Source organism: Hetaerina americana, unplaced genomic scaffold, assembly GCF_022747635.1.
Source record: "Hetaerina americana unplaced genomic scaffold, ioHetAmer1.1.p SCAF_40, whole genome shotgun sequence".
Lineage (NCBI taxonomy): Eukaryota > Metazoa > Arthropoda > Insecta > Odonata > Calopterygidae > Hetaerina > Hetaerina americana.
Window position 1 is genome coordinate 3,352,696 of NW_027286986.1, and position 26,752 is coordinate 3,379,447.

The 26,752-nt window shown below is 36.9% G+C and overlaps 1 protein-coding gene across 4 annotated transcripts in view; it reads right to left on the bottom strand.

The window, feature by feature from the left end:
* Window positions 1–1,017: 1,017 nt before the first annotated feature.
* Nf1 (neurofibromin 1) overlaps window positions 1,018–26,752 on the bottom strand; it is a 139,368-nt gene continuing 113,633 nt past the window's right edge. For 2 of the 4 annotated variants that reach the window (XM_071591045.1, XM_071591042.1), the window contains 5 exons: window positions 18,761–18,856; window positions 11,354–11,556; window positions 9,315–9,501; window positions 8,986–9,178; window positions 1,018–3,861 (listed from right to left, as the gene is read on the bottom strand). In XM_071591045.1, coding sequence (XP_071447146.1) covers window positions 3,665–3,861; window positions 8,986–9,178; window positions 9,315–9,501; window positions 11,354–11,556; window positions 18,761–18,856 — 876 coding nt within the window. In that variant the 3' untranslated portion in view covers window positions 1,018–3,664. Of the gene's footprint in view, window positions 3,862–8,985; window positions 9,179–9,314; window positions 9,502–11,353; window positions 11,557–18,760; window positions 18,857–20,511; window positions 20,668–26,752 lie in introns of all 4 variants that reach the window. The other 2 variants (XM_071591041.1, XM_071591043.1) reach the window with 2 other exon arrangements.

The following is a 26,752-nucleotide window of genomic DNA, read 5'->3' on the forward strand; positions in this document are numbered from 1 at the left end:
GCATGAATCAAAATGCATGGGATTTGTTGGAAATTCAGAAATAATTAAACAGTGAAAAATTCTATATTGCTGAAATTTTCTGGATTAAAAAAATTATCAAAATGACTAAAAGTCACAAAATTTTATTACCTTCTCATAAAAAATGCACAAAATAATTTTGTATAAAACATGTTTGGGCCACAATTACCCACACCTTGGTATTCTTCAGTAGTTGGCCTAAATCAATGTCATAAAAATATCCCACTAAAATATGACAAGCCAATTCATGGATTATTATAATCCTAATGCTATAGCTTCAATTGGGATTTCTTGATTAAAAACACTCAGCTGAACATCAAGGGGATCTGGGATTTTAGTTCCAATCAAGTCTAATGATTTTTACAGTGTGTTATTTCTGTATATTTACGTAAATCAGCATAAGGATCAAGTGAGTAACTGCTGTAGGATCTTCCACAGCTCTTATAATTTCTTGTTCAACACCACAAAATGCCAGAGAGCTACCGTTCTTCTCAGTGAAAACAAGTTTGCCTCTTGCATCCATTCAAACATTTCTATTTTTGTTAGTTTTGAGCAATGATTCAGTCTTTCTCGTTTGGCATTTATGCAAAAGACATATCTTTAGGGTGACTTGACTTCTCAACAGTCTCTGGGCCTGTTTTGTTTTAGTAGTAGTTTTTTTAAGGTGACCGACAGCTAAGGTCATTTGTGCCGCTAGGGTTGGTTGGGAAAGGAAGGGTGGAGAGAGACTTGTCAAAAGGCACCAAGGGGTCCGCAGTTCCATCAAACAGACAAACATAGTCCTCAAAGCACCTCAAGTAAGGATCGGGATACTACTGAAAATATTTGTTTTCACCAGGATTTGAAGCCTTTATGTTAGCCACCGAACCATCCCTACCCCGTTTTGTTTTAGACTTAATGAATATTCATTCCTTCATACAATTTTTTCCAACATGCCATGATATAGTTATGAATAAACAATCTCATAGTAATATGATTAAAAATTCATTTTATTTACATAATTAACAGAGCTAGTAAAATTTACACAGGCAAAGTCAAGATCCTATTACGTCACATTATTCCATCTCTACACTTCAAATAAAAGTATCCATCCAAGACAGGCTGTCAGAAACATGTTGAAATTCGAAAACGTCGTACACAGCCACAAATTACTGCTACCATTTGGTGGAAGCTAGCACTTTTGAGCTTTACATATGTTCAAAGACAACCAGATGCAAGGAAAGCATACCATTATGAACAAATCTTATATTATAAGTGGTGTTCATTTTACCTTAATGTCTATTTAGGGTGAGGGCAAATGGTGACAAATCATACATAAACAAATTTTTATCACAATCCTCCTCTACATAGCTACCAGATCAGTCTAAAATCATTCATTTGCTGTTTATATATTTGTGGGTGTGTTCAAACAACAAAGACGTTATTAATTGGTCATCCATTATCCAGTTGACTTACACTTTACTACCAAAATACATAACTTTTATTTGTACATATCCACAATTAAGAAGTCACACGTTTTTCTTTGTTTTTAATAAAAAATAAACACTCCTTTTAGCACCAACTATCAATGTGTACATCGCATTACTGAGCCATTTTTTTTCAAATTCTCATACGTACACATTTCACTTCAAGGCCTGCTCAGACAAGTGTAGCAGGAATAATATACAATATAATGGCCAAACAGCCATGAATCCATGGAACATACAACTTTGCACTATGAAATTTCTGTTCAAGCATTAAATGTTTTCACATACTTGTGAAACAGGATCGAAACAATGATTTCTGTTATTCTTTTATTAAACTCACACCCACACGTACAAAGACACACACACACACACACTTCCCATTAGGATTGAAAATCCAGAGCATTGAAATATTCTTAAATATAAAAAAGAATGACAAGAGAATTAACAAACGCACATCAATAAAAAATAAAATATTTTTCTGATGCATGACAAGATGAGAATGAGAGGATTACGTCGACAGGCTTGAATAAAATTACAGAGAAAGGTTTCACGCAATGAATGACCCCTCCACACCACAATGCCTGCATTGCACTTACATTCATGTGTAAAGTAAAACATGGAGAGTTAATGATCATTTCTAAGGCAAACGTCATACAAATGCGTATGGAATGAGTGTAACACTGAATTATTGAATGGACTCCCGGTCACACACAGGAAAGAGCCACACACAGTTCATTCACATGCCAATCAAAGTTGAAATTCATTCACACAAGCACAGAGACACACACACACGCACACCTTCAATCTCCCTCCTCCCAGGCATCATATTTCCACATAATAATCGGTGGATTTCATTTTCACTTAAGACTTTCACACCAAACACCTCTTCAAAGAATGCACTCACTCTGTTAAATACAAGTTAAGAGGTCTATGAGAGTACCTTCTTTTAAAATAACTTCAAAACTAAATTACCAATTACACATGCAAACAGCTCAAGGTTGATTTCTGCTCACTTCACAGAAATATCAAATTCATATGAGATAAAGTATCTGAGTATTTAATAGCTCATTGAAAATAGAAAAAACATTCACAGAAAAAATAAGATATCTACATAAGCGATACTCCTCGTATCCTGTTTCATAAGAACACTATAAAAAATAATAAGCGTATTTTATTTAGTTACTTGACACCACAGTGTGCTTGGAATCAGGACATCCTTATTCCAAAGGCGTGTTGTCAAAGATGAGCTCGTGTTAGTACAATAGACCCACAATTGATAACTAAATGACTTATAAGGTGTGGCATTATTAATTCCATTACACACACATCACACTCAAAATGCATGTAACTTTTAACATTTCAATTGCAAAAAATGTTACTGGGAGCAGACCACATTGACAAATGAACTCTCTTTGAGCTTAGAATAATTTCTCTGCACGTGGAAATTAAAAACCTCACAAAAAGTGCTTGTTTCATAAAACATGTTTCATATAAATGCCATATAAATTCACAGAAAAAATGCAACCATGCTTTATGTCCAGATGCATAAATGCAATACGCATATAATATGCTTCAGTGTAAACAGCTACAGAATAGGTCAGGAAATTCAATAAACAGCATATAAATATATATATACATAGATATATACACAGATATATACATATACATATATTTATATTGAACCATTTCTCTAGATCCAAACAAAATATTCCATGCAGTACCATATTTTTTTAAATGCATGTGCATCAAGAAATCTTCGATTTTCACATTTGACAAAATAGCCAACATCCAGCATCTCATCGTTGAATAAAATGAACGCTATATAAAACTCCTATAACATTGCTAGTAACAATCCCAAACAGGTTTAAAACCCTTTTAATAGGAAACACAGAAGAGATCCAACAATAATTGAGTTAATAATAATTGTAATAATTTGGTGTTTATACATTTGTGTTGTCATCAGTTACCCAATTAACAGCAGGCATTGTATCTCACTAATTTCCACTGGCAGTGGCCGTTGTTGTTGCCGTCCCCTGGCCTGCACCACTGACCACAGCCTGCCCAATGCAGCAGTAGTGCAGCAGGGCGAGAGCAACGGAGCGCCAACAGAGTGCTGCGGATGGACTCCGGCTGGGAGGGCACTTGGCTGGATCACTGCATGCTTGTAGGAAAGCACCCCTTCACTTTGTTTTCGGCTTGTTTCCCTTGCTGCACTTTAGGCTCCTCTGGTGTGCGCTACTGTACGAGTTGTGCAGGGCATGTTGCGTCTGCGTCTGCTGCGAATGGTTGCCCGATGACGGCTGACCCGTTCCGCCATCCGAGAGGGACCCGCCACCCGCGCCCCCCTCCCCACGGCCGCCCTGATCCATCATGGAGTCTGCAAAGGAACAACGCAAGGGGCCGACGTTCGTCAAGCCAACGGATCACACTCTCCCAAGATAACCGATAAGTATTCGACCATCCATAAAATATTAGTCACACACAAATGCATACCAATATCTCACACTCAAACAACTTCATGTTCAAAATCGATGATGTAGGATGGCTTTTTTGGGGAGTGTCCTAGGTCTGCCAAAGAAAATTTCAATTTTGCCCAATGAAACGTGAAATAATTATGGTTTTTCTGCCATGGCCACGTGTGAGTGACTCTCTGTTCATTCCTCCCATTACTCTTTCATCTAGACCCAAATTAAAGTTTGGGATCTGACATCTGCTGCATTGAGCTCACCGTGGGAGAAGACGAAATGATGCTTGAAGGACTCGTCATCAACATTTGTTTGACTGAAGGAATAAAGGCTTTTGTACTAGAAAAAAAAGGCAATACTGGAGTGCATATTTTCCAAAGCATAGTCACCACTCATGCACTTACATACTTTAGATGTGTGTTCACATTATACTGCATGATTTACAACCAGTCCTTTTCACTATTTCATCGGTCAATCACTTGATGCCATCAATTGTTGCAGAATTGTTACATATTTCCATTTGAATTCCACGGGGCCCAAGTCTGTAACTCGTTTCTCCCGGGAAAGGAGAAAGAGGAGTCTCCCGTAGGAAATGAGTCTCCCAGCCCAAGTCCATAACTCACGAAGCAACTCCCGGGAGATTCGATGGGAGAATCTATCGCATAGATCCAGAGGGGTGGTCCTCTGTGAAGTTTTTCTCTACGAGAAAATACATACTTCAACCGTGATTTGACAATTCTTTCTGAAATTGTGAGCCATGTTATGGATCTGTGAGATCGATCTCCACATTTTAGGAGTATTTAGATGAAAAGCAAAAACTCACGATTCAGTAGAAGAATTTTAGATATATCTTAAGCATTTTTTTCTTAAATTACCAAATCCCTACCTGTACCTGTCACAAGGTTTCAGTGTTTTGGTGTAGGTGGCCCATTTCAGCCTGCTCTTTTGTTAATGATTATGGAATTTCCATTACATACATAAACTAATTACAATTTATGCACCGAGCAGGAGGTAGTTAATGGATATTGCTAATTATCGCAAATGAACAGCGATAATCATGATTTAATTTCCATATTTACTCCTGTGGAAGCAATCCATGACTCGAAAGAAAACACTTTTTATTTCCATATAAATTTGTGGGCAAATAAATAACATTCATTTGAGTCTGCTATAATAATAGCTATGGTGCAAACTAGCAAGATTGCAGCCGACGGCTAACGTAGATTAAGTGGGTACTTTTACTTTAAAAATTGCCGTTTTTTTACATAACTCAAGCTCTGACGTGAACGTCTTTTTTTTTAGCAAATGGATAGTTTTGTACATGCATTAAAAATAAACCATTCATCAGCATAAAAGTGATATGGGTTGGTTTTGGGTAGAGGGGCTTTTATAGGCATCAACCATATTCATTCCTACACTGAGGTAAACACAAAGGAAAACACTTTATAGGACTACAACACAAAGGTAATCTTTATTTCACTTTGAATTAATTCAAAACACAACTCAGAAAATTCACCATGGCTTCTCAAAGCTGTTGTATAGAAAAAATAATAGTATTTTTTAAATCCCAGATTGTAAGCTATTAGTTCTTTGTTAATAAAATTGTGTTTAAATAATCTTGAACAATATGTATTAAATTATAGAGTGATACCTGCCATTGATTTACGTGCATCATTGACTATTACCAGTACTTAGAATTGGAGTTTCACATATCCATGTCACTACACTATTAATAAAATATGTTTGCAACATGATCATGCATTTTTTCATTTATTCATAAATAAATGATTTGTTTGACTAATACCGATATTAATTGTTCACTATAATATCTTTCTGTTAATATTTAAAATTGTATAAACATGGTCATAGAGAATAGGCTGAGGAAAAGACTTCCTTTATTCTAAGAGTTAGATATGAATTAGTAAATTTACAAGAGCTAATGAACTTTTTTATTTGTAAAGTGAAAGCAGCGTATAAGTCGTAGTAGGTTACCTAACTAGTACGGCTGGCGTGAGTTTTCATGAGAATGGATGATAAAGGTTACCTTTATCTAATGTATACATATCTGAAGTCTGCTATCTACGCTTTGGAATTCATTTAACACGCTACAATTCTCTAGTTCAGGCATAAAACATGTACACACAGCCCTCCCACCATGTTGACTTCAATCCTACACAATTGCATGCGCATGGAACAATTAATTATAGGTGTTCATCGAATGATGATTAAATAAAAGATGCTTTTTTTCATTTAAAAGCTACCTCTTCACAATGGCAAATGAAATTGAAGTATTAGAGAGCCATCATCATCTCCCTCACATATATTTCAAACATTTTCAAAATATCATTTATTCCACAGCCAAAACCAGAATACACTTAATATTTAAAAATAAAATACTCTTGCTATTAAGGGAATCTGATCACGATTTGTCCTGGTTAGACTTCAACTACATAAAGTATCAAAAAACGTATTTCTTGAAGCTGGGCAAATAACGAATTACCAGCTTTTCTTAAATGGTTAAATAATGAAATACTGTATAATTTTGATCGAATAAATTCAGCACTTAAATGTTTGCAAGAATCAATGTAGTGTGGGTTTCTCGGAAACCCACACTATCGGTTAACTCTCCCAAGGAGTTCTCTCCAGCATACCAGACAATGTATGGTGATGTAGCGCGGGTTTCTCGGAAACCAAGGCAAGACAATGTCCGCAACCCAATTCCCTTGTCGCTACAATGTAGCTACTTTGAAGTCAACCCTCCCCCCGAAGGCGCGATGCTATATAAAGCGAGATGATCCTGGAGCAGGGACCCATTCCTCACCCGATACCCTGTCTCTGAGTCCATTGGTTGAGCCTACGACCACACCAGAGATGCCCAGCCTTGCCCTGCACCTTTCCCTACGTCCCGTGCCGCCTCTGAGTCCGTCGGTCAAGCCTCCGACCACACCAGAGATGCCCAGCCTTACCCCGCTCGCTCGTCCCTACTCCCCGGTGCCTGAACCCCATACCTTGTAAAGGGTTGAATAAAAGACTCATAAACCGAATAAGACTCTCTAATTCTGTGCTACGCTCCCACCAGTGATGTCGCGGCCGCCAACCACCCAGCATTAATTCATGGGAGCAGAAATTACGCTGTCCTAGACTACAACAGCAACAATTAGCTTGGTATGGTTTCAATGCACAAGTTCTCCTCTTCATTCCATTGCATTCTATGGTTACAATGGTTAACTTTTAGCATCACAGCTAATGCTGTTCTTGCATTCAAACGTTGAGAAATGATTAATTCGAATGCTTGGATATAAAAATAAATATTTTCTACTCCCAAAAATAAGTGTTGATACTAGTCAACAAATAGCATTTTTTTTTAGGAATTCATTTCCCAATTAATGCAAATGTCCTGGCAGATTTTTGCACTGACATCCTCAATCAATTTATTCAACATAATATTTTTTCTAAACTATGGAATAAACAAGTTCTTTCATCATCAGAACGATACTCGTCTCCACAACATGGAGCCGGCCGAAGTAAACACGTTAAGAGGTAGTAACGAAAGATTTCACTGGCTCGCAAATCACTTCCCATGAGGACTTTCCCTCGCACCATCAACTTCTCTACGCAAAAGGTTTTCTCCCTTCAAGTTGGCAGAAAAAGTTTCCTCTGTCAGTTTCGGACTAGCATCAAGAGAATTCTACTGAAGGAAACGTTTTCTCTTTTCTCCCAGAGAGAGGAGTTACAGACTTGGGCCCTAGCACAGGAATGATTATCGTTTTGCCCTGCAGGTGAGCGTTTCAAACACACGAGTCTTCTCATTCAAAGAGTGCATTCAAGTGAAGATTTCGATTCCTTTGAGACAAGTCTTCGGCTCGGGAGAGAGAGTAAAATTTGTCACAAGTGAAAAAGCTACAAAAGATTCACCAAGCCTTATGGATAAGTAAAAGCCATTTGTTAATGATACAGACCATCAGGGTTTTACTAAAACATGATAAATATGTGAAAAATATTAAGTGAATGCATGTGAGGAAGATAGGGTAAATAAACAAGAAGGTTAAATTTGCATTTCTATGGTATTCACAAAATGTAAACGAATGGCCCTCGTTTTGTTTCCAAGAATGTCAGAAGAGACCTGTGGCCTGAAATTGCCAATTGAGCAATCGTTTGATCAGCTAGGGAACAGCATTATAAGTGGCTGAAAAAATCATGCTCCTTGGTTTATCTATCCGCAATAAGAATTGAACTATGCATTCAATTTTACACTATCATAAATTAAATCAAAATAATAATCATAAACATAAATTACAAATAAATTGGCTCATGCATAAATAGTTGAAATCTTTATCCCTGAAGTGAGGGCTATATAGGTTATGGGTGGTACTGCTCAAAAGGGAGGGAGGTAATTGCACGGAAGAGAATCAGCAATGATAATCAAGGATTTTGAACACCTTACACAAAGCAAAGGAGAAAAGGTGGATATTTGGCGAGGCAACTGCAAATATGAGTTTGAATGAAAATGTTCATGATGCTGAAACAAATTAGACCAGGGTTATTGTAAACACTTAGGCAGCAGCAAAATACAGTCCGAACGGAGGGCTAACTGAGCCGGCAAACAGTTTCAATGATTCCTGACCACCTCGGCATCTCATTACGCACCGCACTATGCCCAACTCTACAGGAAGCATAACAAATTGAAATTTTGAATCGTCCAATTCTTGAGAGAGATTCAAGGAAATGGTTTAGCTTTCACATACCCAGTGAGTTTTTAAATCAGATATTTATGCAAAAAATCAACATTTTTGGAAAAGGAGTAAATTTAAACATTTTTGCATAGTGTTTGAAGAAGGCCTGAGTTTCACATCGAAGCGAAATATCAAGTTATTGAATATTTTATTCCCAATTTAAATTGTTCAAAATTATTCAGGTTTCTATTCCTTACATAAAAAATAAAATATCTGTCATGTTAGATGTATTCCCCAAAAGTGGGTGAATCTGTACTGAGACAAATAAGACCCTTCAGCATAGAGAGTCCATTTCACACCAACCTTTTTCAGTAGGTGATCCCAGGGTCAGAGAAGAGAGAGATGATGATAAATTCATGTTTGAGGAAACACTGAGCATTGAGAGATATTGCGACAACTCTGTGGCCTCCACGTCATCCCCACCGGGCAAGCAGGTTTCAACCATTGCCTCCAAGCAGTTCACAAACAACTCTGCACTCTCTGCTGTGCAATTAGACTGAAAATGCGAGAAAACTAAACGTGAATATATAAGGACACAATTTTGATCCAAACACCATGCATTCTATATCAAAATGCTAAAGAGACATTTCAATGATTTTAAATAATGCATAATATAAAGGCAAACTAATTACCTTTGTGAAGGGTCCTGCAAACCTCCAGAGGCCACCAAACCCACAACTCTGAAGGTAATGCAATTGCTGCTGACTGGTGTCTTCACATGCAATCATATTCTGTATGATTGCCTGCACGGCACCCAAAATGGCTTGATCGTGACAAGTGAGTAGTACACTAGTGATTTTGGCATCAAGCAAACTATGTCTGTAGGGAGAAAAAAGGGAAAGATTGCAGGGGTGGCACAGGCAAGTGGGTACAGCGTCCCTTTTTCATTTATGCCCTCCAGCCACAATCGTAAGTCCGACCCCTTGTTTATCACCAAGGAGAGCAGACTCTGAGCATTAAATATGGGGGGGGGGGGGGTAGAGAGGGTGAGTCTGTATATCTTGGGACTAGTCAAGAATATGGACAATGACTACAACGAATCTTTAATCTCACCGTTTTACACAGAATACAATTTGCGAACAAGAAAATTTACGAATTGGAAACCACCATAGCAAGATTTTCTTCCCAATGCACAAGATTTAATGTCCTTATTTATTCAGTATGAACTAATAATTTATTCAATGCTACTAATACATATACGAATTTATGAGGGGATCGAGATGGTGCGGGGGCTAACGTACTGGCTTCCCACCCTGAGGGCGCGGGTTCAAATCCCGGCGGTGTTGAATATTTTTCAGAGGTATCTCGATCCCTACTTGAGGTGCTTTGTGGAGGGCACTTTGAGTGAGTACGCCGTCCGTCGGATGGGACGTTAAGCCGCGGACCCCTTGGCGCCTTTCGTAAAGAGTAGGCTAATGCCGACGCCGGGTTTCTCTCCACCCTTCATCCTTTCCTGTCCTTCCCCTATGGCGCAAATGACCTTAGCTGTCGGTCGCCTCCCCTCAAAACTACAACTACAACTACGAATTTATGCGATGCAAACTAAAAATTTAACTTCCATGCCTCATCACCACAGTGCCTTTGCCAAGGGATTTGGCATACAATTCATATTTTACCACAAAAACAGTAGCTAATACTATTCAATTAATTAGGTTTTATATACTGAAAGCAAATACCTTTTGGAATACTTGAATGTGATCTAATAAATGATGGACTCCTTTATATGTTATTCCATGTACAAAAATGAAAGAATTATCCTTTGAGTCTACTTCAATAATTGACTTAACACTTTCAACTATTCACTCGCTATTATTCCATTGCATTCCATGTGTTGATTATTCTGAAAATTATTATTTCAAAATGAATTTTGAAAGTTAACGATTTTTCATTTTCTCTTCCATAAGTTAATGACATTCTATTGAACTGCTCTTTTAATTTGCAATGCTGTCAACAAATGACTCTTCAGGTGTCCGTAAGGAATTTTAAAAGGCTGCAGCATACTGCTGATGATAGGATCTGCATTCCATGTGGATTATGTAACTTCGTTTTGATTGCTCACCCAAATCTTATCGCCAGGACCCATAATTTAAATGAACAATCTCTGAATCAGCACCTTCATGCATGGGTATGAAGAGGAATCAAATTGCTCAGTACATATATTACAGATAAATTTCTCTAATTGGAATTCATTGACGCATAAGTATCCTAATGGTTTCTCCACTACAGTGGCAAATTATGAGGTCAATACATTCAGTTCCCAGCTTCATCAGGTTAGCTACTTACAGGAATATCCTTAGTAAAAAATAACAATTGACAACACCATATTTAAAAATTACAAAAATTCATTTTCAATATTTTTCAATTTGGTTTATGTGCACAGACATAAAGAAGAGCAGTGCTACTTCACCAACTGCTTCACTATTCAAAACTGAAAATTAACTCGTCATTTGGCCTTTGAAAATAGAAATCGTCACTGTGGGTCAGGACCCCAGAAAACATTCAATATACCATTCCAAGGCTCTGGAAAGACCGAAACTGGATAATGTGTTTGCCAGTGGAAGTGAGAACAGATAAAGGGGGATCCAGTTGCAATTTGAGAAGGTCACATATGCATGCTACCGCAGATGAAGGGAAATAAGAAAGAATATCTTAGAGGAGTCATGGAACTTACATAACAGGGAAGACCCTAGGGAAGACAATAGAAGCTTCGGCCAGGTACTCGTACAGTATCCTTGCTTCTCCTTCATCAGGTGTGTACTTTACAAGGGTGGCAAGGGCTGTTAAAACCAGTGCTTGGGTGGAGAAATCAGTCAGGACTTCTGGATCCAGCAGGACGTTGTTTTCATTTGAAACTGAAACTCTGGCACTTCGAGTCTTGATTGTGTATTTCAATGGAGAGGCAAAGGATCGCATTAAAAATTTCATCACAAGGATACTGAAGGTAGAATACCCTCAACAAAAACACTTTGCACAAACATTTTTCAACAAATATTAGAGCACGAGAACTTATTTGAAAATTAAGGTATCATAGACAATTAGGGCTGCCATTAAATGAAAATGCCAAAAATCCCACCTTTCAGTTATTAAAAAGACAAAGAAGTAACTGACAATATCAATATCAGTGGGAAATGTGCCCATACAATTACGCTTGATAGCATAAGGAACAATAAGTAACTTTTACAGTTTTTATCAAAGATTTAAACCTTTTTCCCTTCCATTACTTGCTAATTCCCTTGTGGAGCTGTTAAACAAAAAAGCAAATAACATGGATCAATTCTTGCACAAAACACTAAACATTAAAGAATTCCAGTACAATGAATTTGTGCTAAAAATTGTCAAGCACTTGCACTAATGTCTAAACTTAGCGAGAATCAATACTTCATAGCAACAATCAGAAATCCCAACTCAAATTGACATATCAATTGAATAATCTCAACTTCTAATTTAAGAAGTACATTGCTATGTTAAAATTATGTCATATTCTAAGCATGTAAAAATAAAAACAAACACATGGTATGATTATAAATGAAAAGTGTTTTTGCAAAAATCACAGTCGTGCATTTCAAATGCTTGAGAATTAATGGAAATGAAAGGAATATAGGTTCCTCTATTCATCTCCGAAATCTACTCCCAGTGGTGCGAGAATTAAAAACCACTCCAGAAAAACTTTTGCCCCCTGTAGTTTGTTTACATCAAAACTTGAATTTACTAACACAGTTATCATATTAAAACAAATTCATATCACTCTATAAGTATCAAAAGGAAACTTACTCGGAAATCAATCCCCATATTCAATAAACCTCTGGTTTTATCCAGCCTATTGCCTCATCTTACTTTCAAAACCAAACAGTCTCTCAAACTTTTAAGAAGCTACAACTTAAAATGAAATTAAAAAGAGCATTGTTAAGGCAATCATTTATCTAAAACAACTACAAAAATGGTCACCATTTGCTGGTTAATAAACTAAAGATGATGCTCAATATTCAGAGCCAAGCTCATGAATCAGCATTTAGAAATTGTCCCTATTTTGATAGTATCCTGATCTAAGAAATAAATGACTCTACCAATTTAGTATGCATGTAAAATATGGCCCTAATGGTATTATTCCATGAAGCAAAATTAATTTTAAAAATTTGTACTACACTGAAAGATGGGTTGCTTCAGAATCTGAATTTTTAATAATTGCCTGACTTTACCTGATTGTGGAAAACATTACCCTGACTTTTTCCGTCATAAAAAATATTTTTTAAAATCACAAAATTAACAGTGGCAAGATTCATTCTCAATAAAACATATCCCTTGGATGAACTCCAGTGATTTCAATGAACTTATCTTACTACCACTGGATTAATCTCAGAGCCATCAAAATTAGAAATATTCTGCTAATTTCAACAGAAAAAAGTTTCCTGCTACACAGCTAGCAGAAATGAATCCTTCAACAACCATCCAACTGAAAATCAGCACTATCACATTGCTGCCAACATAAGGATGGCCAAAAGCTACACATCGACAGTTCAACCTGAAGGCGTCGGCTGTTAACACTGGCACAACAGTTGTCCATAGAGAAAAAATTTTTGATGAAACCCAAAAAGAATGGTGCCTTTGCTATTTATATGTATATCCTGATTATTAATATCTTTTCCAAATGTGTTCACTCCATATTATTTAAATAAGGCAGGGTTTATGAAAAACCTGATGGTTTGTAATGTTTATTAATATATTACCAACACAAATTGCTTGAGGAGCACAATAAATCTTTTGTAATTCTTTTCACTTATGCCAAAATTTACCCTCTCTGATGAGCAGAATAGTCTCAAAGAAAGCAAAACTTCATGCGAATGCATTCTTTGAATGAGCTAAATCATTTGCTTGAAATTATCACCGGCAGAACTAAGTGGTTTTCCATGCTGTGCAAGAATTCAATTGTAAGTACGTAATAATTCTGCAACAATTGATGGCACCAAGTAATGACTAACGAAACTGTGAATACGACTGGTTGTGAATTACATAAAATGTTAGTGCACATCTAAGGTATGTAAGTACTTGAGTAATAATTATGCACTACTGTGGAACAGTATACACAATTATTAGTCCACTCGCCAATTCAAAATCTTTTTTCCCTCAGTCAAACAAATGTCGACAAAGACTCCTTTAAGCATCACTTCATTCTTCTCCCACAGTGAGCTATCAGGTCCCAATATTCAACGCGGGCATTAATAAAAAGTGATGGGAAGAGGAAATCATATGTATCTTATCCTCACGTAATTATAAACAGACAGTCAATCACATGTGGTCATGACAGCAATATCATAATTATTTCACATTCCATTGGGCAATATTTTAATTTCTTAGGCAGACCTAAGGCTTCCCATAGTAAGTTAGGCTACCTTATCAAACATAAACACAAATTGATTTGTGCACAAGTCAAAGGGTGCTTCACAATCTCAATATTAACTAAAATTCTTGACTCAAGACAACCAAAATGAGAACAAGTTCGATTGCATTTTTATAATTAAAATGAATCAGTGAATATAAATGATCCAGACAACCGAGCTGAATGACTGAAATTGTTTGGAGGGCTAAGAATATTAAGATGATTTTCTTTATTTCAAAACTGTTGCCATGAATATTACTGCTCAACTGCATTTTGCCAGCAGTCATTGGGGTTTTTGAACTATGATAAGTCACATGAATTTTGTACCCAATTTCAAGTCTAAGATAGATCTCTATTGGGATAAAAAATAAGAATCCCTGAACTTATGCTCAAATATGTACAGTACATTTCAACAAAATATTGTCACTTACAGCTGTTCCTGATTTGAGTCATTTCACTACTTAGGTCTGCTAAACTGCCATTTTAATTAGATAGGTAAATTGTTTGCAAAAGTACTAAAATGGACATAGCTAATGGCTTCACTAGTTCCATTTTTGACACATTTGAGGCAACTTTAAAAACAATAAGTAATTTAAGAGAAAAATATGGCACTGCGATTCCAAAATAATATACAAAGTGTGGAAATTAAATAACCAAAGTGCTGCTGCTGCCTGAAACAGTGTGTGTACCACAGGAGGATTGAACGTGCGTGTGTGCCAATTGATACTTCCCCACCATGAGCTTGATGGGTATAGTTGTAGGCCGCAGTCTTGCTGTAGCAATTGTGTGTTCAATTCTGGTCGAAATATGTTAACTTATCAGATGGAACAACGAATTCGACTCAAGTTTCTCCTGAAACTGGGGAAAACTGCTACAGAAGCTCATGACATGTAAAAGAAAGTGTACTGAAGTGAATGTCTGCTGCACATGCAAGTTTTTGAGTGGTTTACAAGGTTTAGGGAGGGACGTGAAAGAACCAAAGAAAATCCGTGGCCTGGATGATCCTCAACATCAATTACAGACGATTAAATCCAGAAAAATTGGTAAATTCATCTGCAAAAATCTTCATCCGAGCTTCCGCTGAAATGTCAGGAATTAACAAGGACAGGATCAATCAGATTTTGCATGAATCAATCAACATGCACAAGGATAGTACAATAATGGTGGCAAAATTTTTCACTCCAGAGCAAAAGGAATGGAGAAGGAACATTTAAGCTGACTTTTTCTACAATACTGACTATTACGCAGAGTTGTTTTGAAAGATCCCAAACTCACCACGGCAAAAAAGCACAAAAATGATCAAATCAAAACTCAAAGCCATGATGAGTTTTTTGTTAACGAGCGTGGAATTGTCTCCGTTCACTGGGTCCCCGAAAGCCTGACAGTCAATCAACATTATTGCATCAAGGCTCTGACTGACCTTCATAATTGAAAGAGCAGACGAAGATCTGATTTGAGGAAGAGAAATTCCTGGATTCTTCACCAAGACAGCATGCCAACACAATTCCCCTTTGTCCATGAAGGCGTTCATTGCAAAATACAGCATCACCATGGCGGACCACCCACCGTAATTGCCAAACCTGGCCCCCTGTGACTTTTATTTCCTATGGTCGAATTGGAGCTTAAGGGGACAGGATTTGAGAGTGTGGATGCAGTGAAAGCAAAGGCAACAGAGTTTCTCAACAAGCTGACATGAGTGGACTTCCAGCACCGCTTTCAACAATGGAGCATTTGTATGGAGAGTCGAAGGGATCAGCAAGGAGAGTACATTGAAGGCGATGAACTTTCAAAAGTAATTGTTGATCAATAAAATGTTTTGCAGCACCAGTCCAGTTATTTAATTGCCACACCTAATATGCATTCAGTACTATGTGCCAGGAATACCCATTGCCCTTGGAGGTTGTCATCATCACAAACTATGACTAAATGACATCGAAAGGAAGTGAGAAAAATATCACAGATATGACCATATATTAAATTGGAAATAAAACTTCATTTATAATCAACCAGTATGTGTGCACACACAAACCGTTTCAAACAATATAGACCACCACTAATAGAAAGCCTTCAACTATATTTAAATACAGATAAAAATCATACCCAAATTGATTACCAAGAATTCTGAGCAGCGGGCATGCAAAACAGCATTAGCACCAGTAGACAAAGTTAAAATATTATAACTGGCAAGCAGTCAAGGGGAATTTGAAAGACTGAATATATTCCAAGTGATTAATTTCACAGGGGTCAACAATGACTTAAACAAGCAAATCTACAAAACTAGAGGGGTACATCAATAACCAACGGACTTGGAATATCCCAATACAAACAGGAAATTAGGCACCTCAATCACCATCACTCAAACACCCCCAATCATACACAGAAAAAGTGAGGAAATGGCCAATGAAATGATTTTGAAAGACAATTAGGTACGTATAAACATATGATGAAAAAAGAGCACAAAGATTAAAATGTGAGTTTTTAAATATCAAAGGCAGCAAAATTGAGAAGAGCCAGCAAAGAGATGGACAGAAACAATAGAAGGGGGACTGAGGCTTCCCTATATGACCTAATGGTAAGTGTTATTACCTCCTTCAATGAAGATAATTAAAAAAATAATTTCAGAGATAATTCAGAACCAGTTAAACACAATCAAATATTATTTAACAACTCCATAGTTACCCTAATACGCATGAAGACCTAGGTATTTCTCATAAAAAGGAAAAACAGACTGATGCTCATTTGCATGTACTGCCAACAGCTTGTGATTGCAACATAAACTAAATCTACCAAAGCCAAAGCAACGTTTTCCCTATATTATTCGGGCAACACTTTTAATGATTACCTCCAATGAAATAAAGTTTCCATTTAAATTTAAATTACAAATGTACCAAGTATCAATATCAAAATCCATGCCTTCATCTGCAATGCCATATTTTGCTTCATGTGGCCATTTTTAAGAATCTATAGTTGCTTTTTCAGTGAAATTTTGATCAACCGAAACCAAACACAAGCAGGAATAAAATTATATGATGATTTCTGATGTTCATCTGTTGTTCCTAGCAGTAGTTTTAGTGGAGGTGAGCGACAGTTGAGGTCATTTATGCCATAGAGGATGGATGGGAAAGAAGGAAGGGTGGAGAGAGAAACCCGGCGTTGGCATTATCCTACTCTTATTGACGAAAGGTGCCAAGGGGTCCACAGTTTAACGTCCCATCCAACAGATGGCATACTCAATTCTAGCGCTCTCCACAAAGCACCTCAAGTAGGGATCAGGATTCAAATGAAAAATTTCTGCTGTCTCCAGGATTCAAACCTGGGCCCTTTTGGTGGGAAGCCAGTACGTTAGCCACCACACTATTGCGATTCCCCTCACATGTTCCTTCCTTAAATTAATGAATCTGTTAAAAAAATCAATGGGAGCCTATAAGATAAACTGCTGAGTGTTGCTATGGTTGCAGCAGTTCAATGAGTTGCTTCAACCAGCTACAAAAATAGGATCCAAAGCATGGTGTTCACAAAAGCCACAAAATCATTTACAATTGTTCCAAATTTAAGCATACTTTGTCACAAAAACTTGATATAAAGGCCAGATGAGAACATGAAAAGCAAAATTGCACCACAATGCAACATGGTGATAAACATTTAAAACATAGCCACAGAACATCCGGCAATAATATTCCTCCACACACACACCTGAGATTTTATCACAGAGTCATCAGCTGTCAAAAAATGTAACTTTGAAAGGAGAGGAAAAATACCATAAAAGACTGCATCACTTGAGAAAGATAGATCACCTTAGATTTTCACAGATCTTTTTTCTCCCAAATGAAATACTGCGGGATATTTATTGACTACTACTGATACAGCAAAATATCCATAAAAATATGATGATGGATGTTCAATGATAATTAAATTGTCGAGTTTTAATGAGATATTTTCTCAATTGCTTCCTAGCTTCACAAACAATGACAATTATGTCATCATGCTCGTGCACTATTCCACTGCTAAATTCCATGGCATTGTTTGCTGAGAGCACTATCTGTTTGACAAAGTACATGACTAGCAGCACAATTAATCCACAAAAAACATTACATTCATTCCGCACATAGCTGAACTATAAAAAGCAATAATTACAAAGTAATGTACAATAGTTACAACTAATGCACAATTACTTCAATTTAAAGACATCTCTAGCAAGAAAGCCACTTAATGCACAGCTTTGATAATGTTTATTCAATGAAATAAGTTGAATCTTACATAAGTGTTAATTCTATGTGCCATTCTTAGCTCTATAAATAAAGTGTAGTCACTATCACTATCTACCTAGCATTTTGTACACTTCAGCATTCTTAGTGTTATTTGCCACTGCAAAACCTATGTTAATTCGGGAGAAAAATCCACCTGGAACCACTATGGCCCCACACATTGCATTACAACATACAGAAGCAATTCCAAATGCAGCCACTACCCCATGGTAAGCATCTGTGACACACTGTATGGTAAGACATTTCTATCACATCCCCTATCTAGCCGACTGACAATTTCCAGAGCAAAATGATAATGTATCAACTACTTCAGACATGCTTCTTCCTCAAAAGAACCCTTTTTGTCATCGACTCGCAATTGCAGCGATGTTGCCCAGGAATATTGTAATCGCTTAATTCTTTCAATAATCCGACCGCACTGGTGGTAGGTAATGCCTACCTTTTCTCCCGCACCTTCCCCGCCCTCCATCGACTTTTGTTCTTTCGTCGTTGGGACCGAGAACGATCGCTGAGTTTTGAAGAGGACCCTTGCATTCTGCACAGGTTAAGGGTTTGAGAGTAAGGCGGTGTCACAAAAAAAGGTGGATGGTGTAATTGAGGGTGTCATTGGGATGGGATTGGATGTGGGTAACGCCAGGGAATGGCAACAAGAGGGCGTTGAGAAAGAGCAAAGAGAGAAGGGGGGGGCGAAAACAATAAAAGGTTTTGGAGGTGGAAAACAGCAGTCCATGAGGCATTGAAATCGTGGAGATGGGGGAGTGTGGATGTCGTGAGAGAGAGAGAGAGAGAGAGAGAGAGAGAAAAGAGAGAGACAGAAAGAAAAAACACATTTTATCAAACAGGAGAAATGGTAGAAGTCCATCTTAACGAGAAAAACCAGGAGAAATGAAGTTGTAGAGACAGACAAGAGAGGCAGCAATTGGGGGGAGGGAATAATAGAGAGAAGAGACAAACAATGGGGCCAGTGAGGTGCACAAATCATACCGAAGATAGGGGGGGGGGGGAAGAGCGTGCTAAAGCGAGAGGAGGTCGTAATTGAGAGAGAGAAAGAGATAACATCTCAAAAATATCAATTTTCACTAGTCAGTGCGACTCTTGCCACATAATGACAAGTGTGACTTCAAAACCAAGAGTCTGACTCATCTCATAGGCTACCAGGCTACATTTACATTTTAACCCAACTCAGATGAAATGAAAGAACTAATGATTGTAGCAGGATTCTCCCGAGTGCAATAGAAAAATTTAAAAGTCTGATGAACAAAAGTTTCGATTCAAAATCAAGTAAAGAGTACTTCAAGACATTTTTCTTAGATCTTTATACTTAAAAGACTTTACAACACATGTGACTTATGGGTATTCATAAATCTTCAATAAAGTAATCGCTAGGAAATAAGTAGAAAATACACCTTATTAACGTCAAGCAAATTTCAATTAATTTCTTATTTAGAAAGACAAATATTCAAGAGTTAGTGAAGAAATATTTTTGGGTATGAAAAGTATTTGTTAATAAAAAAACAATTCTGGTGCAAGGGTTACATAGCAAATGAACTGTTTACAATACAAAATTAAATCAGTTTTGATAATTTATCCATTCAATTTTTATCTATTATTTTCTTAACTTGGAAAGCTAGGGAAAAAAATCACTATGCACAAACAGAGAAAGTTGAGTGTTTTAAAACTTGAAATCACCATTAAGAAATGTCTAATTGCTTAAACATATTTCCTGCCATTTTTTATAGATTTTTATGAATTAAGATTCTACCTAAAATTAAATGCCTTTAACAAGAAATTTGCCCAATTAAAATCCACTGTCCGTTGGAAAATTGAAAACACAACTACTAGTACTACTGAAAGGGAATAATTGAAAATTGAGTTAATATAAAAAAAACCCATGTCAATGGAGAAAATGAAGAGTTACTAATCTGAATTGAAATGAACATGTGTCCCAAAAGTGAAAACATTTAACATTAATAAAGAATCATAATGAAAATAAAATACAGAAGCAATAAGATCATAACAGTAGCCTTTTATGGACGATTTTTTGGAAAATAATAATAATACCAACAACAATTTTGGACCATTGACCTCACACCAATGGGATGGACCCAATCAATGAATGCTCTCTTTCTGAATCACTTCCTCCTCCCTGAAACGCTCTCACCCAGCTGACAACACACTCCTGACCCTTACTTTTCCAAGCCCCGCTGCCCCAACACCTTCCACAGACTTCTGCGACCGGGGAGCAGGCACAGAAGAGGATCGTTGTGTGCGGAACAGGGGTCTTGGGTGCTGGGCTCCCAAGTCCAAGCTTCGCCAACCTTTCGAAGAATCCCCATTCGACTGTGCCTGATGGGTGGGTGGGCAGTTTTATAGATGTGACACAATTGATGCTGAGAGGAGGACTTAATTATATGCAGGGGGGAAACAATGCTTATGGTACGATAGAATTTCAAAATTAATTTTTCATCCACTTTCGATGCTACAAAGCAATTGTTCGATCATCTGAAAAGAGGCAGTCTATGTGCTCAATGAAAATGTCATTGTGCACGTAGTCAGCAAGCACAAGCATCCTTCCAAGATATCCAACGTCTCCTTACAATAATAAAAAAAAAAGATGAGCATGAATAAACCGCCTCGGATGGTTGGATTTTTCCAATGGTAGGTACTGAAAGTAATCCTTTGCTAACTGAAGGAAAAAAATTACTGGAAAAATGGTGTGATTAAGACTACTTACATGATGTCCCATTATATATGTCAATTTTTTGCATGATCATAAAAATCTGACCTTACTTGAATGATGATCAATTCTCTCCAAATTCCTCATAACATCAGTTTTGGCGTCACTGATAGCAGAATGAAAGGGAATCTAAATATTTGAAACTTTCAAGAAATGCCTATGGAATAAGTCTATTAATAATTATATCCCAACCAATAATTAAATATCCAAGATAAATATCCAATATAGGGAATATAGATATTTCATTTTGACTACACATTTTTTCATAAACACCTAGCATTTAATTGTCATATTAGTCAATATTTATGACACAAATTCTGTACACCACATCATGCACACATCATATATCTCAGTGCTCCATCACTCATAATTTGAAAGGTATGGTAGTAGGTTGTTTTCTAAAAATGGAACAGAATATTTTTGTGCATCACAGTTGAGGCAGCTTCACATATTAGGTGATAAAAATAAAAGATTTATCATCAAATTATAAATCACAATATCCATGCCTGGGGCAGGACTTGAACCCACGGCCTTTGGGTTAGCCAATAAAGCACACTACCCGCGAGGCGAACATGGTCAGCACGATACTCAGCCAATCAGGTCATAAAGGAAATAGTGGTAGTGTCAGTTTTTGTGGGGCATGCTTGAAAAACCAAAAAAACACTGTACTGCATTATCCTTCACAATCAAAAATGTAAACATTACAAGCAAGGTACATTATGTGCAGAAGATCTATTAAAGAAGCATGCCAATCCCATCAAAATATAACAGCAATGAGTAAAAGCTCAACGCATTTCGCCTAGTCTCAATATATTTGGGCTTTCATATAATATGATGGCCCTCAATGGTTGTTACCGTGTAACGATGTCACAACACATATATTAATATTTAAATAATTAACTGCAGCTAAATCAGCCTCACAAGTTCATGTATGCTTCATTTAAAGCATGAGCAGAGATTAGAATGACAAATTCCAAATTAATCTCATTAAATTTGAAAAGCTAATGTTTCACAGATCAGTTATCAGTCCTCAGATTTGAAAAATATCAAACAAAACACCCCATATTAAAGAAGCCATCTATGAACAATGATGATTACAATTTTCATTAATTCATACCTAAATTTCCTTCTTCCTGATTAATTAAGAGTATACCAATACTGTAAATCATTACCAATTTTTAAAAATCATTCCTTTTATCTCGTATTCACCCAGTGAAATGTTAAGTGAATATTATCAGTTACGACTGTTGCATTCACATAAAAATACAAAAACCATTACTTTACTGTTGTATGGCTTTATAAAAGATATACTTTTGTTTGCTTTTGGCTTTATACACAATAGTGACCCCGAGGACAATGTTCACTTATTCTTAAGAGGATGAATGGATATTATCCTTAAGCAAAACTATGAAATTATTAACATTAATATAAATTACCTCAAAATCTCTAAAATATTTCTTTCAGGAGTCATATTAGTACCAATGATGTAAGAATACTGTTAAACTGGTTAATACATACACATACTCATGGATTATATGGTGGAAGACTTTTAAAGTTTTGATACATCAACCTGTAAAAAAGACTATACACTTGCTGTGACAATTTCAATAAATAAATGGATAAAAATTAAAGGAAAATACAATAACACTTAAAAAATGAAAAAATGGGTAATTTTCATAATTCAATTTCTTTGAATCTGAATTTTTCTGAATTCATATCTTTCCTGCAAGTATTAAATTCTGAACTCCTACCGAAAGACTTGAATTATCATATCACATTTGCAGTGCAGCAGTATGGTAGCTCCGAGGGTATGGCTACTGTGCTGCTGACCATGGGGGAAGGGGAGGTTCCTGGTCTCAAATGCAAGTGATTCCTCCCCACACCCTCAGCTTCACCCAGTCTGTGTAATTTTCCATCATAAATTATGGGGGAAACCACAGGTGGCCCAGAGAAAGGAAGAGGTGCCCCTTGTTACCCTGAATGTGAGTGAGAGTTTCACACAAAGAAGGGCATGGTACACATGGTACTCCATTCACTACAGCACTATTCACATCCTAGCGAGCTCTAGATCACCCACCAAATCAACCTTAAATTGATTACAAAGTTGTTTTTACACTCCTTGGAGAGCAAGAAGATAAACTTTGCCTTAAGTTTACATCTAAATCCCCATTCTGGTTCATCAAACAACATTTAGGCAAGTAAAATAGGTAAGGATTAGGATGTACAGGAAGTTTTCTCGGGTCTTCCACCGGGTGGAAGGGGTTCCATATTGGCCGACGTTTCGATGCCCGACTCGTGCATCGTCCTCAGGGTAGACGCACGAGTTGGGCATCGAAACGTCGGCCTATACAGAACCCCTTCCACCCGGTGGAAGACCCGAGAAAGCTTCATGAAGCAAATACGCTCGGGAAAGCACCAGATCTTACTTCAGGATTTACAAGTTTTAACAAAGGCATGAATAATTAGCATCACTATTGTGTGAAGCATAAAGAGTAAGGAGGAATCATCACTGCAAATACACACTGACTGCAACCAGAGGATAACTATAATCGTCAGATGCCCACTGATATTCTAGAGGCAACCCTTGTTATGGTGATCTTTCCTCTGCTCATCAACATGCCACCATCCAAAACGCAAATGCTAACCTATCCCTCATCCCACAACCTCTTCCTCCACAACCCACCCTCATCCCCTTATCTCACTCTTTCACCTGCAACTCAAAACATGTCATTTACTACAGCATTTCCTTCAACTTCCGCCCAGTCCGTAACGTGGCCGCATGCACTCCCTCCTCCTAATATACTGCCTCTGACTCTCAGACTTTGGTCCTCCCTTTCAATAATTGAAACCTTCCTGGAAAGTTCCAGTAACATTGAGGTGAGAACCCAAGAGATGGCTCACGTCTGGCTCCCATGGGCATTAAAATCCCTGCAATAACTTTTAAATTTGAACCCATGGTTCTGAAGCTTCCGGAAGAAATGAAGTTCACTACAGGCAATAAAATCTTAGAAAGCTTCCAAAAACAATTCCTATCAATTCTGAACACTATTTGCCATGAATAATTAAAAATTTTGGAAGTTGTCTATTGAGGTTACAAACCTATAATAAGGAAACACAAAAGAGGAAAAATTGATGAAACACAGACAATATAAAGTGAGGCTTGCACAAGATCATAATTAACTAAGTTAATATAGAAAACATTTGAAACATTCCAGGTATATTAGTATAATTGACAATCTTGGATGTATTTTTGAATAATGAATGTTTAAATGCAAAAAATAAACTATAGCCACAAAAATCAAATGGCTTCACATTTATGCAAAACTTAGCTGCATGCAGCAGTAACATTCAAATATATCCATGTACTCATTGAAAGCAAAGCTAATTATAAAACTGCAGAGACCATCTCCAGCTGATACAAGAATCATCCATGTCAAGTTTCTCTCATTTAAATATTAACTTTAAGCTTTTTCCTGTCAGCCTAATCTCTTTAAACCTGTATGGCATACAATCAATTGTTATACATCTTTAGGCAGAAATTAAATTTTAAAAATACAATATTGGTAAAATTTAGTACTGCAGTGCAGGTTCTGTTTGTATGTGTACGCATGGCATCCTCATTAAAGCACTAAGTATAGCGGGTAAGTCACTACACACACATAGAGCCATAAAAAATGGAAGGCTTCAAAGTCCCTCTGGTTATGAGATGATAGTATTATTCAACCTTAACACTTATGTTTTCCTATTTTAACTGCAAGGAAAATGTTTACGCATTCATCCTGTAAATACATATTATGACCAACACAAGATTTCACCAGGGAAAAGCAAATCTGAAAAGCATGCACAATTTTTCCTTGAAGATGATAATTTATGCAGCCACAACATTTTTTTAAACTACCGTCAAAGATCAAGCTCCAAAGAAAAATTATTGAACCAAGAGATATAACCTTCAATGTCATTTTGATTGATTAATAGCAGAAGAAGCTCCGTAATGAAGCCCTCAAAATTGCTTCCATTTATCATCGACCCCAGCAATCACTGCATGTTAAGACATAAATTCTTAACGATTTAATTTCCATAGAATTATAATATTGGAAAAAGATAATATTCACATTCTGTCAAATCAAAAGGTCAACATAAATTAAATGTTTCTGATTAAATAAAAGATGACAGAAATACTTTTCTGTACTGAACCAAAATGAGCTTTTCATTGACCACGACAAACATTTTGAACATTCAAGTATTTATAGAAGCATATTTTTAGCCAGAAATTCACTGCACTTCTTTGATATTGTTTAATGCTCAGAGATTTCACACCATATGACTCTTATGTCTCTGTTAAAACAAAACAAAACAAATTTTATTAAGTAGGTAAGCATAAGCATTTATTGAAAACTGCAGTGGTCAGTTGTGAACGAAATGGACAAGAGAACTTCAAGCCTGGCCTAACTCTACACTATACCTTTATATGGATGTTGTTCCTTAAAATTTTTCCACAGTTAATACAAAGGTACGTGTACTCAATCCAATGATTTAAACTAAAAATCATAAGTATCAAATACTAATTAAATATTGAATATTGATAATGTGGTCTATTAAGGTTATAAGCAATAACTTCTGTCAGTATCATAAGGGGCAGTCAAATGGAAACCGAACACCCGCCATAAGACAGTGTGAATGAAAGGTGGCATCACTGCTGCTTTGCTGCTATCGATACTGCCATCACTGTGGTAGGAAGAGAACCGCATAGTGACAACTCACGGGCACGCGCAGTTGATTTACGTCTTCATTGGTGCACAGAATTATTTCTAATAATTCCGAGTAGGTCCTTTTGTTTTTGAAATCATTCCATGATCATGAATTTTCACAAAGTGGAGCCTGAGGCCATTGAAATCAAAGGATCTACACTAGAGAAGTTATTTTGAGACATTTAATTAAATAATTCAAAACATGCACTTGAGAGGTGGCAAATGCACACCCTCTTGCACAATAATAGGCACCGTCCCAGAATGCAAAATTAGGATTGAACAAGAATCATTAAATAGGAAAACACTTAAGATAAAAATTAAATGAATTTTCACCCAATGGCAAAGAGCTCGATTACATCTGATTGCATTCGTTCACTTATAAAGGCAATAGAGTTTAAACATTTCCCGAAAGCAAATATTAAGGAGAATACACTCTGAGGTGTAATGCCATGCAATTCTAATGCTTCACGGGATGACTTAAGACAATAAAGTTGAAATATCAAGTCAACTGTGAAGATATCACAAAGCTTATCATTTTAATTTGATAAAAATGCATCATACACCTTCAGGTCCAATTAACCCAAACCACAGTTATCGCTCTAACGGATAGTTCGATAGGTGAGAATAGAGCCCTCCCCCCACAGTACTAATCACAACAGCTTGTGAAATTCATACATCAGGGTAATAAGGAGGCGGCCAGTTCCTTTCCCTGTCCTGCCAGTGGTTTACCAGTAAGATCTCGTAACTGAAAAATCACATTGGTTGAGTGAAGCTGAGGTTGCCCAGAGGCACCAGCCAGAATCGAACCCAGGTCCTCCAATCAGTGGCCCAGTGCTCCACCTACAGAACTACCATGTCCTGTTCAGTCAAATAATGACTTTTAAATAACCTTTATCAATGTACTGCATTTCCTATGTAGCTACTTATCCAGGTAGTAGGTGGTAGA